At 39.9% G+C, this 13,786-nt stretch overlaps 1 protein-coding gene across 2 annotated transcripts in view; it reads right to left on the bottom strand.

Annotated features, from left to right (window-relative positions):
* The window catches only part of PRIMPOL (primase and DNA directed polymerase), a 54,087-nt gene that overhangs the window by 31,765 nt on the left and 8,536 nt on the right, over positions 1-13,786 (bottom strand). For both annotated transcript variants that reach the window (XM_029917969.1, XM_029917346.1), the window contains 4 exons: positions 10,547-10,644; positions 9,536-9,665; positions 5,849-5,996; positions 383-667 (listed from right to left, as the gene is read on the bottom strand). In XM_029917969.1, the coding sequence (XP_029773829.1) occupies positions 383-667; positions 5,849-5,996; positions 9,536-9,665; positions 10,547-10,644 (661 nt within the window). The remainder of the gene's footprint in view (positions 1-382; positions 668-5,848; positions 5,997-9,535; positions 9,666-10,546; positions 10,645-13,786) is intronic.

The raw sequence follows: 13,786 nt of genomic DNA, 5'->3' as shown, positions 1-13,786 counted from the left end.
AAGTCATATGCCTACCCCACTGAGCCACCCAGGTGCTCTAACATGTATTGCATCTGATCAAACTTCTCACCAGAACCGGAGAGTGCTGGGCAAGTTTCCCCTGGCAAGACTCCACTGACATGAATCCTCTAGACATTTCAGAACAAGTGGCAGCCACGGCCATTTTCTTTTTGGAACTCAGGTCAGTCGGGGGCTTCTGTCGCACAGGGGCCTCTTGCAACCTCCAAACGGAGGCGAGGCAGAGCTCCAGCACCTTGGCTCACTCATCACATGGGGCAGTGGTGGTGGCAAGAATCCCACACACGGGGACAAAGGGGCAAGGGCTGGTGTCCCAGAGAAGTCCGGAGGGACGATCTGCCGGCCGGCCGGCAGTCTTACTTACCCAGGTCTACAAAAAGTTGCTTTTCTCCCGTGTTAGTCTTCACAACCAAAAATGACAGATCAGGACTGCTTTGCTTAGCGGGCTCCGGCCTCTCCAGTGCCTTTGAATTCAAGGTGCAGCTCTCTCCTCCATCCTTATCTGGGGATATTTTGCCAAAGGAAATTCCTTGTTTAACTGGTGTTTCAGAAAAAAGGGAAAATTCATGACCCGTGGTCTCTGAAATACTATAATCTTCACTGGCTATTAAATGAAAGGCAGGCTGCAGTATTTTTCTCACAAAATTACCTAAAAGAAAGAAAAAAAGTATTACGATTAATCTAATTCTTCTTTTCCACAAACTATATATAACATAAGATCTAGGCACAAATCTCCACATGACAATTTTATACAGTAAGGCTTCTTTTTTTGACTTCTGGTTTTAAAACTGAGTTGTTATTATCAACTGTAACTTGGTTCTCTTGTTACTTCCTTCCTGTTACGCAATTTTCTACTTTTTCGATTCCCACCGACAGGGTAGCACGGTGTCACTTACAATAAACATCATCTTAGAAGATGTGTCGATGTTGCTGGCATGAGCCCGAGCCTAATGTACTGTCACCAAGAAAGCACCACTCTTGTTAACAGAAATTGAGGAGAACTTATCTTGACCGTCAATGAATTAAAGAATGGAAGACTTTTATGCATAAACAGTGCTGCCGAGATAATGCCCAGAACCACTGAGAATCCCTGCCATTCTCTCCGTGCGTCAGGATGGCAGCAAATTTCTCTGGAGTTCATGCTCCACCCTTTACCTGTCACAATATGCCCTAAGAATCATGACATGGACGGCCATCAGTTCCAAAGTCATTGCTCCTTCTCCCTATAATTGGTCACTAGATGGGCTGTGGCATCATAAGTAAAGTTCAGATTGAAAGCAATTAAATACATGTATTTCAATACTTACTCTAAGGGGTCTATTTTTTTTTTTTTTTTTTGAGGCGGGGGAGGAATCCCAAGCAGGCTCTGTGCTGTCAGTGCAGAGCCCAACGTGGGGCTTGATCCAAAGAACCTGATTATGACCTGAGCTGAAATCAAGAGTCAGATGCTTAACCAATTGAGCCACCCAGGTGCCCCGAAGAGCTCTAACCATGAGGGTTCTAGCTCTACCCAGAAAACGTGATATGACAAATCCGGAACGTAACTGTAACTCTTGTATGTTATTTATACCATAAAATCAAGCAATAACTTGGTTAAGGCATTTCATGTATATGAATACTGGAGAAAGGCAGTGTTTTAATTTCTGAAACTGGTATTGTCTGGGTTTGTCACTTTACTTACTAGACAGCTTAAAACCTTATGTCCTATGACACACATGCTCTGAATTCAAAATTCTCTTTCTCCAAATTAATGATTTACTCTCTACTCAATGAAACAAACCCAGTTTCTCATAAAACACTATACATCAGAATGAAAGCAAAAGCATTTGATCCTTGTGAGGATATACAGGCGTGATTATCTCTGGAATGAGGGGAAATAAGGGTAAATGCCGGGTAAAAAGCAATCATGACGTATCGAGGGACAACAAAGCAGCACAAACAAACTGGTAAAGCTAATGTTCCTGCAAATGGGAGATTACATCTTGACGCGAGGCAGTATGGGAAGGGAAGGTAGCGCTAAGCAGGCCAGGTAGGCCTTTAACCTTTGGCAGGGAGCTAACGTGGCCAGGATACAAGGGCAGTCACAGCCTGATACTGTCACACAGGCTCCCAGCAGCTCCTCTGCTTTCTACTTCCCTTCCCCAGTCTTATCACTCCCACCCTTGTCATTACTACGGGGACAGGAATTTTACGGGCTGGAAATAACTCAAAAGAATGTGTCAGTCATCGGAATTTCAGCTCCACAGGCGGCTGGCAGAGGTGTATTTTAGGCAGATCAAACTTACACATTGCGCAAACATTGTATGATCTCTGACACTGACACTTACTCTAATTCTACTTCCTGAAAGGCTACCGATGGGAACTAGAAATGTCACCGAAACATCCATGGAGGGGCAGGAAATGAAGGGCAAATGTTGGACTAATTATGTCATCCCTGCATTGCTGGTTCTGGTGGTTCATAATTTTAGAGGAAAGAAGATTCTGACCCCTCCTCCCCCAAGGAAGCCTCAAACTTGTACCTCCACACTTTCGTGTGTGCCGTTCCGATAGGAAAGCACGTCTTACTTTCATTATGGATGGAATCGGGTTTGAAGCCAGCTTGAGTGTCATCTGCTTTCAGAAGACGTCTGTAGCAGTGATTGCTAATTACCTGCCAAATTTCTCTTCTCCTTCTTCCCTAGCAACCAATCTCCATTTTTAGCCACGGAGCAGACTAGAAGTAGTCAACAGAATCAAAGAAAGATCTTGAAGACTCTGCCCCCACACCCGGACTGCAGAGTCCACTTAATAGTCTTTCATTTGGCAAATACTTATCAAATGCCTACTTGTGTTTTATTGCTGCTGCTGCTGCTGCTGCTGCTAGATTACAAATATTATTGATAAAGATAGTAGGTTTGAGCTCTGGAAATAAAAAGTGAATGAGGAACAGTCCTGGGGGCGTCTGCGTGGCTCAGGGGGCTAGGCATCCAACTCGGGCTTCGGCTCAGGTGGTGATCTCCTGGTTCATGAGTTCGAGCTCCACATCAGGCTCCCTGCTGACAGCACAGAGCCTGTTTGGGATTCTCTCTCTGCCCCTCCCCAACCTGTGTGCATGCATATGCACGTGTTTTCTCTCTCTCTTTCTCAAAATAAATTAAAAAAAAAAAAAGAAAGACAAGAAAAAGGAGTCCCTGTCCTAAGAAAACATTCAGTGAAACATACAGAAGACAGAAAATTACCTGAGGAAGTGGTGAACACGAAAAGCACTAGGCCCCCTACAACTGAGAGTCCTAGCATTTGGGATGTGACAGGCATGGCTTCTCATTTGACAGTATCTCCACAGAGTGTTAACAGAGCACGTAACTGGAGTATGTCGTTTCCGACAGCAGCATCAAAACGTGCAAAGGCCCGGGGACTTGAGAAAATGCGGCTCCAGCCAGGAGCCGAGGAAAGGACAGAATGAGAAGGGCCGCTCTGTGCCCGGCCCAGCCGCTCGTCAACAAACGTGCTGGGACCGGCCCTCGTGGTTCTCGTGACAGATGCAAGATGCCCATCAGTATCGACCATCGGGAAACTTAGAAAAAAAATAAACATTAAAAAAAAAAAAGGTAATAAACCTTTACCTATTTTGAGAGAGGGAGAGACAGAGTGCAAGTAGGGGAGGGGCTGAGAGATACAGAGATAACAGAAAATTGGGCAGGCCAGGCTCTGAGCCCTGTCAGCACAGGGCCTGCTCAAACTCGCCAACAGGGAGATCATGACCTGAGGTGAAGTCGGACACTTCCCTGACAGAGTCACCCAGACGCCTGGATTATTACTTTCAAAATCTGAAAATTAGCCACGGACACCTAGGAGCACACAGCAAGGTCTTGGGTGTAGAGAGCACGCACAGGCAGGGGGTTTCTGCTTTTATTGGGGTGGGGGGGGTAAGGTTGCCCAGGCTCACACCTTGTTGGTGAATATAAAGCATAAGAGCCAGGGGCGCCTGGGTGGCTCAGTCGGTTAAGTGTCCAGCCCTTGATTTTGGCTCATGTCCTGATCTCAGGATTTGTGGGATCAAGCCCTGTGTTGGGCTCTGTACTGATAGAATTCCCAAGCAGGCGCAGCACTCTCTCGATCTCTCTCTACCCCTCCCCTGCTTGCACAAGATCTCTCTCTAAAATAAATAAATAAATAAATAAATAAATAAATAAACATTTTTTAATTTAAAAAAATAAAAGAGCAGGAATTCAAAGCAAGTTAGAGAAAACTAGTCGCCCAAAAGGTCAGTTAATGAAATCAATCCAGATTTCTGAATCCAAAGAGCCTCAGTCTAGAGAGTGCTATTGAGACTGTCTCTGAAATGGAGGCCTCTTTGAAATGGAAGTCTTAGGAATCAAAGCTTAAGTCGTGCATTTGCATTCAAGAAAACATTTTGGGGTTTACTCCACAAGGGTCACGTGGTATGAGAGGAGGCCGGAGCTCACTGGGGCCCTATGTAAAGAAGACATCCGGAATTCACCCTGAAGGCTTGGAGCAATCCTTGAAGGGCCTGAGGCACAGATGTGGTATAATCCGGTCACTCCAGCCAGCTGACTAAGCAGGTGAGGTGAGAGAAACAGAGCTCAGAGAGACACCAACATTTCACTTGGGTAGTTGGGTAGACGGTGGATACTACTCACTGGTACATGTGCCACAGGAGAAAGGGCAAGTTCAGAAGACAAATGAGGAGTCTGGTTTAGGGATAACGGGTCTGAAGTATCTACAAGGGAATGTTTAGTAGGCAGCTGGCTTGATAGGGTCTGGCATCAAGGGCGACAATCTTGGCTGAAGATGAAGACTTAAGAGTCATCGACACATAGACGGTAATCCAAGCCATGATAGCAGATGATCGCGAAGGTTACAGATAGCGTGAGCAGAGGGACAAGGACAGATTCTACAATTATTAGTACCTGAGGGATGACAGCAAGAGAAGGAATGTCCAGCTATGCAACAGAAAATGGGGAGATAATAGAAGAGGTCACCGTGACCTAGCTTTAATCGAATCTAGCACTTCGGTTCCTGACTGCTATGCCAGTCCTATGTTCATGCCTTTTACTCTAGGTACCCCTGAAACTATCAGGCACGTGAGGTTACCTACTCCGGAACTTCAGTTAATCATTTGCCACTTAGACCTCAAAATACTAGCTCTACTGCTGCTTTGATAAACACTCGGGATCTGGGCTTCTATTTAGACCTTGATGTTCAGTGTTTCCATCCTGCCTATTTGTTCGTCTTCACACAGATTTCATTTCATATCTGGGCCTATGTCTCTAAACGTCTAGTCTCAGAAAGACATTCCCCTTACACTCGCAGGCTTCCGTATGTAGACATCTTCCAGATCCTGAGGCTCAGCCTGGAGCCATAACCCACAAAAAAGCCTCATCAGCTGCGGCCTGAAGCCCCAGCCCCAGCCCCAGCCCCGGCCCCGGCCCCGGCCCCGGCCCCGGCCTCTGTACCTCAGAGAAGGCTAAGACAAGGCTAAGACAAGGCTGAAGTGAAGGACAGAAATGCAGATCGGAGGCATCACAGACACAACCTCAATTAGGCCTGCATTACCCAGGAAAGTTCTGAAAGGACTCCAGGCAACGGCGCCCATCCCAACACGTCTAGCAGGAAGCACTAATGCCATGGATATCTGGAGCAGGTTAACGTGTCTAAATTGTGTCTAGAACAGGAAGGTAGAACGAAAGGAAATCCGGAAGATGTGAAAAGTCACATTTGATTATTCAGGATGGGTTAACCTGACAAATACTTACAAAACTTTAAGAGGTAAAGGAAAGTATGAGATTTTAGTAGCAATCCTTGACTTTTTAAAAAACAGTGTACTTACCAACGTGAACGTTATCTTTAAATGCCACATCATGCAGCTGAAATATTAAATGGCGGCTAAATTTTTCATCAGTGCTAGAATCCAAGTTGAAAACATCTTCGGCTGAACAGTTAACCCTGTATAGGTCTTGAAGTGCCTTACAAACATGCTAAAAAGTAAATAATTAATGTTTCAAATTGTTTTAAAATTTTTCCATGAGCAAAATTCAAATACATTGGTACAACTTGAACTCATCTTTTTATTTATTATCTGAATAGTTACCATATAATAATTTCACTAAATTACTGATGCACAGAAATACACACCGTATTTAAATTACTATGCATGTTTATGTTCAGAGGCATAGGCTCTCAGGAGTAAAGACCTCCTGAAATTTGAACAATCTACCTTATATATTAATCTCCTCTAAGACCACAGTAAAAATATTTCTTTTTAAGCACCTCTTTAAATATCATCTTATAAATTTAAAGTCACTAGTTCCATTTTTCCATATTTTAGTTTTCAGAAAGTTCCTTACACAGATTGAACCCAAATCAACTTCCAAGCTACAGCCCTCTGGGGCTAGATGCTTTTTAAATTTTTTGTAATGTTTATTTTTGAGAGAGAGAAAGAGAGTATGTGAGTGGGGAAGGGACAGAGAGAGAGGGAGACACAGACCCTAAAGCCGGCTCCAGACTCTGAGCTGTCAGTATAGATCCCAGTACAGGGCTTGACCCCACAAACCATGAAATCATGACCTGAGCTGTGTTCATTAAAGCGTGCTGGGAAAACTGATTAGCTGTAGGCACAAGAACCCACTTTCTTACAGCATACACAAAAATACACTCAGAATGGATTAAAGAGCTAAACGTAAGACCTGAAACCATTTAAGAAAATATAGGCAGTAAACTCTCAGCTATTTGTCTTCGCATTATTTTTTGATTTGGTCTCCTCCAGTAAGGGTACAAAAACAAAATTAAACAATGGGGACTACATCAAACCCAAAAGTGTTTGCACCGAGAAGGAAACAACCAACATAACAACAAGATAATCTCCTGAATGGCAGAAGATACTTATAAATGATGCATCTGATAAGAAGCACAGCCTCTATGGAAAACAGGAGGAGATTTTTCAAAAAGTTAAAAAAAAAAAAATAACTACCATATTATCCACCAATTCCATTCCTGGGGATTTACCCAGAGAAAACAAAAACACTCCTACATACATAGTCCTATGTTTACTGCAGCATTATTTATAACAGCCAAGATACGGAAGACATCTAAGTGTCCACTGATAGACGAATGGATAAAGAAGATGTGATACATATACATAATATAATTACTCAGCCATGAAAAATAATAAAATTTTGCCATTGGCCAGCACATGTGTTATGCTGAGGGAAGTAAGTCAGACAGGGAAAGTCAAATAATATATGCTTATCGGTGGAATCCAAAAAGACAAAACAAAACAGACTCATAGGAACACAGTCATTAAGATTATAATAACTATATGGTGACTAGACTTACCTGGTGGACCCGATATAATGTATATAGATGTCAAGTCACTATGTTATACCCCCATAGCCAAGAAAATATTAGATGTCAATGATACTTCATAATAAATAAACTAACAAACCTAAGTAAGGGGGTGGAGAGGAGCCAAGAGAAAGCTAACATATGATTTTTTAAAAAAATATTTATGGAGCACTTGAGTTGCTCAGTCGGTTACTCATCAGACTTTGGCTCGGGTCTCATGATCTCAGGGTTCAGGAGTCTGAGCCTTGGATGGGGCTCCACCAGGCTCTGAGCTACCAGCAGGGACCATGCTTGGGATTCTTGCTCGCCCCTCCCTCTCTGCCCCTCTCCTGCTCCTGCTTTTTTTGTCTCTCAAAATAAATAAATAAAAACTTTTTTAAAAAGTATTTGCATACATTTTTCAAAAAAATTTTTTTAACAGTGATTCAACATAATTGACATATTCTTTATCAAAAAATTTTTAAATATATTTTTTCTAATTTAAGTTTTATTTATTTATTTTGAGAGAGTGAGAAAGTGCAAGTGGGGGAGGGACAGAGACAGGAAGAGAGAGAATCCCAAGCAGACGCTACACTGTCAGCACAGAGCCCGAAATGGAGCTCAAACCCTCGAACTGTGAGATCATGATCTTAGTCCAAGTTGGATACTTAACCAACTAACCCACCCAGGCACCCCGAGATATATTTTTTTTAAGTCATAAAATGTCTCATCTACAAGTAATATCTAAAAGAAAAAATTAATAAATGTTAATGCCTACTTTGGGTGTAAATAATAATAAGTAATAATAGCTAATATAAGTTTAATATAACTTAATGCAATAAAATATTTAAAATATTTTTAAAATATTAAAAGATTTTTAAACACACTTAGTAGAGTTTAGTTGAACAAGTTCATATTATCCCTCTTGTTAGTAACTTCCTGACACTGCTAAATCAAAAACATACTACAATTACAGTCTTTTTCTCTTTTATTTTATTTTATTTTTTTTAATATTTTATTTATGTTTGATACAGAGAGAGACAGAGCATGAGAGGGGGAGGGGCAGAGAGAGAAGGAGACACAGAATCGGAAGCAGGCTCCAGGCTCTGAGCTCGCTGTCAGCACAGAGCCTGACGCAGGGCTCGAATCCACGAACGTGAGATCTGACCTGAGCCGAAGTTGGAGGCTTGACCGACTGAGCCACCCAGGCACCCCTCTTTTTCTCTTTTAAAAACAATGATAAATGTATTTCTATACCAGGTTGTGCCAATACTATAGGACCTGGAATAAGAATTAAGTCTTTCTAGACCTTAGTTCCTCATTTATGATGGTGCAAGATACAATAATTCCCAAAATTCCTGCAAGCAAAACAATTATGCTTTTTTTTTATTTGAGAGAGAAAGAGAGAGAGAGAAGTACATGCAAGCAGGGAAGAGGGACAAAGGGAGAGAAAGAAAGAATCTTAAGCAGGCCCCATGCTGGGTGTGGAGCCAGATGTAGGGCTCAATTCCATGACCCTGAGATCATGACCTGAGCAGACATCAAGACAGATGCTCAGCTGAGTCACCCAGGCACCCCTATGATACAAAATTTTTTTATTGATGGGTTTTAATTATATTTATTTTGAGAGAGAGAGAGAGAGAACGAGAACAAATGAACCATCAGGGGAGGAGCAGAGAGAAAGTGAGAATCCCAAACAGGCTCCAGGCTCTCTGCACCAAGCCTGACTTAAGGCTCAATCCAATGAACTGTAAGATCATGACCTAAGCTGAGATCAAAGTCATATGCTTAATTGACTGAGTCACCCAGGTGCCCCGATGATACAATTTTTAATCAAAGTTTTCTTGAAATTCATCTCACTACCTGATTTTTACAGTAAAAGTTACTTTGCCTAACTTTTGGCAGTCAGCTATTTATCATATAAAAGATAATTAATATGTAATTTTAAAAGTTTCCAACCTGCCATCTTTCTCCAGACTACTTTTCATAGATGTGCTAGTATTATAAAACATATGGACCTGAACTGAACCTTCATTCTCTTTGGAAGTCTTATCAAGAAATTAGGTCAAAAGGAAGAGAAAAGGAGGTGAAACATAGAAGCCAAATATTACATAGGTTGGATTCACTAAATGAATGAATAGATGAATTAAGAGATATACAAATATAAAGAGAAAAACCCAAGTTTGTAACATACCTCAATGAGCAATGAAACCATCTTTTTCCCATCAGCTTCTGGATTTGTAAGTTTGTTAAATTCCAAATCGAAGTAAAGCTTGCAGACAGCATTTTCAGGAATCACTTCATAGCAGTGTAAGAGATTTCTTCTGAATTGAATAACACAAGATTGGTTTACATCTTATACCTTTTAAATCATAATCATTGCTTTTAGATCTCAAGATTCTGTATTGACCGTGATTTAATGACCTAACTATGGAATAATGAAAGCATGACAAAGCGACCTCACAGTAGGCTTATGGATCATAGCATTAAGAGCTTCCATCAAACAATATGTAATAAGTGTATTTTGCGACATTATTTAACTTGAAAATATGTCAACCTCATGCTGATAATCTAGACATCTGTGACAATTCTCTATGTTTTGGTATCATGATAAAGCAAATCCTGTCTAAGAAAAGAACTTTCTCAAACTGGAATCCCAGGATCCAATATATTCTTGGGATTCTATAAATTTTCTTATGAGAATTTTTAAGGTTTGTATTTTCACTACAAAAAAAGTGTTTTGTAAATTGGCTGAAAACATGTTCTGAATCACCTGACTTCAACGAGCTTTCTATGCTCCCACATGGATCAAGAGAGAGGACTTTAACACGGGTAAATAAGAATAGACACTGACTTGATAAGTAAAGGATTACTTATGCTAAGTGATGTTCAGATTACATTCTATGTAAGTGCGAAGTTTGTAATTTCAACAAGGAACAGTGATGGGTAGAATTCAGTCATCACGTGACACAGATTGTTTAGGAACTCAAAACACACACACGGTTGGTTACACCATACTCTTCTCCCAACACCTGGCGAGATCATTCAGTGTTGCCATGATAAGGAAGGCGCAGAATTCAATTCTACCAGTAAAGAACTATCGTGTGATTGAGAACCACAACAGTTAATTCAGCCAGAATCAATTTCACATACATAACTAGATGAAGGAAATATAACTTTAATATGCTGTCCTTTACAGACTTACCGGGATTTATAATAAAACCAAAGTTGAGCATAGGTTGTTACCAGGTAAATACGTTGTCCATCACCCACTTTGTATTCCAAAGCAAATACATGAACATCCTTTATAGAAATAAAAAAAAAATTAAAAAAATTTAATAGAGTACAAATGCAAAAACCCATTGTAGCTACTGAAGGCTCATGAAGAATTTTATCAAATTTTGGAAAACTGGAATTTGAACATCTATTTGTATTACTAAAAATAAGAAAAACAGTCAGTACATCTACACCAATCAAAATCTTTGCTTTAATGTAAATTGACTAAATCCTCCCAAATGACAAAGGGCGACTGAATGGATAAAAAAAAAAAAAAAGACCCATCTATATGCTGCCTACCAGAGGCTCACTTCAGACTGAAAAGACATATAAGCTGAAAAAGGGATAGAAAAAGATACCCCATGAAAATGAAAACTTAAAAAAAGCTGGAGTAGCACTGCTTATACCAAACAAAACAGATTTAAGACAAACACTGTAAACAAGAAACAAAGAAGGGCAGGACAGAATGAGAAGGGATCAGTCTAACAAAAGGTTACAGAAATTATAAATGTCTATGCACCCAACATAAGCGCATCTAAATATATTAAGTATTAATAGACAAAAAAGGGAGAAAATGACAGTAGTACAATAATAGTTGTGTACTTTATCACCCCATTTACATCAACAGATAATTATTCAGATAGAAAATAAACTAATTTTGACTCTGAATGACACATTAGACCATATAGATTTAATAGATATATACAGAACATTTCATCCCCAAACAGCAGAAAACACTTTCTTTCCAAGTGCACATGGAACATTCTAGGGTAGATCGTGTTAGGCCACCAAACAAGACTCAATAAATTTAAAAGGACTGAAATCCTAACAAATATCTTTTCCAACAATGATGATACAAAACCAAAAAATCAATACAAGAAAAAACTGGAAATAAACAACATGCTACAAAACAACCAATGGGTCAATGGAGAAATCAAAGGGAAATAAAAAAATACCAGGACACAAAAGAGAACAGAAGCACAAAGGTTCCATATTTATGGGAGACACAGAAAAGCAGTTCTGTAAGAGGGAAGTTTATAGCAATACAAGAAACAAAAATCTCAAAGAAGCAAAAGGAACTAACAAGAATGTAAAAAGCCCAAAATAAGGAGGAAAATAATAAAGATCAGAGTGGAAATAAATGAAATAAAGACTAAAAAGACAATAGAAAAGATCAATGGAATTAAGAACTGGTTCTTTGAAAAGATAAACAAAATTGATATAACCAGACTCATCAAGAATAAAAAAAGACGACTCAAAAATAAAATCAGAAATAAAAGAGAAGTCACAACGGACACCACAAAAACACAAAGGATTAAAGGGACTATTACATCTTATGATTAGGTCCCGGTCTTTTAATAGTCCTATTCTGGATGATGAACTTGATACTGTTTATCAGCCCACCCATGTTTAGGTGAGGCAGGATGATCAGAGTGGGCTGGAGACAGGCATTTCATTAGGTATTTTATTTAGTTTAGCTCTGGTATATCATGAGAAACTGACAGAGCTCCAAGAGGAAAAATTCATAAAAGTGTAGGGCCATTTCCTCCTCTCCCTCCGCTCCCCCAATGACTGGGTCCCCCTGGAGATTTTCCCTCTCAGACTTGTCCATATTGGGACTCTAGTAATTCACCGGTTACAGTCCAGGTTTCCCTAACTTGACACTAGTTCCCACAGAACGGAGGTTGCTGCTCATGGGTCTTTTCTCCAGGAGGCTGTGATTCTCTATATTTGTCTGTCAGTCTTTCCAATTTGGGGGGCAGTGGTTTACCTGTGTTCTAATACTTCTCTTACAGATCTAAGAAAAGTTGTTGATTTTTCAGTGTGTTCCGCTTTTCATACTTATTAGGTAAAAAAAATAGTGTTATTAGGACACAGTGGCAACTTTTAAGCCTCTAATATGGATTGGAAATTGAAAGTCTACATGTCTTTTAAAATATGTATCTTTTTATGATATGAATTTCTCAGTTTTTAAATAAATTTTTAGATTAAAAATATAAAAATAAAAAGTGGGGAAAAAATAAAGGGACTATTACAAGAAAGTATATGCCAACAAATTGAACAACTTAGAAGAAATGGATAAATCCATAGTATCATAAAATTCTCCAAGACTGAATCAGAAACAAAGAGAAAATGGATAACTAGTAATGAAATTGAATTGATTATCAAATATTTCCCAAAAATAAAAGTCAAGGGCCAGATGGCTTCACAGATAATTTTTACCAAACATCTTTTATTTATTTTTTAAAGTTTATATGTTTATTTTGAGACAGACAGATGGACAGACAGCGGGCACATGCAGCAGAGGGGCAGAGAGAGGCAGACAGAGAATCCCACGCAGGCTCTGCTGTCAGCACAAGCTTGATGCGGACCTTGAGCCCCTGAATCGCAAGATCAAGACCTGAGCCCACACCAAGAGTCAGATGCTCAACTGACTGAGCTCCCCAGGGGCTCTTCACCAAACATCTTTTAAAGAAGAGTTAATAACTATGTTTCTCAAACTATTCCAAAATATATTAGAGGAATGAATGCTGTTTTTTGGTTTTTTTTTAAAGTAATGCTTCTGGGGGCGCCAGGGCAGCTCAGTTGGTTAAGCATCCGGCTTCGGCTCAGGTCATGATCTCACGGTTTGTGGGTTCAAGCCCCACATTGGGCTCTGTGCTGACAGCTAGCTCAGAGCCTGGAGCCTGCTTCAGATTCTGTATCTCTCTCTCTGACCCTCCCCTGCTCATGCTCTGTCTCTCTGTCTCTCAAAAAATAAGTAAAAAGCATAAAAATTAAAATAAATAAATAAATAATGCTTCTGAATTTGTTCTAAACGAACAGCATTATCCTCAAACCAAACCAAAGACATTACCAAAAAACAAGAACATTATAGACTGTTATGACTGATGAACACAGATGTTAAAATCTTCAACAAAATATCAGCAAATCTAACACAATACATTAAAAGGATAATTCACGGTGATTAAGTGGGATTTATTCCAGGGATGCAAGGAAGGGTCAATATCCACAAATCAATCAACGTAATACACCACTTTAATAAAATGGAGGATAAACATCAGATAATCATCTCAATAAACGCAGACAACGTATTTGACAAAATTCCATATCATGCCACTATCAACAAAGTAAGTATAGAGGGAACAACTCAACATAATAAAGACCA

The sequence above is a fragment of the Suricata suricatta genome, chromosome 1 (genome assembly GCF_006229205.1).
Source record: "Suricata suricatta isolate VVHF042 chromosome 1, meerkat_22Aug2017_6uvM2_HiC, whole genome shotgun sequence".
Classification (NCBI taxonomy): Eukaryota; Metazoa; Chordata; class Mammalia; order Carnivora; family Herpestidae; genus Suricata; species Suricata suricatta.
The sequence above is the reverse complement of the archived record's forward strand: the minus strand, read 5'-3'. Positions and strand labels throughout refer to the sequence as shown.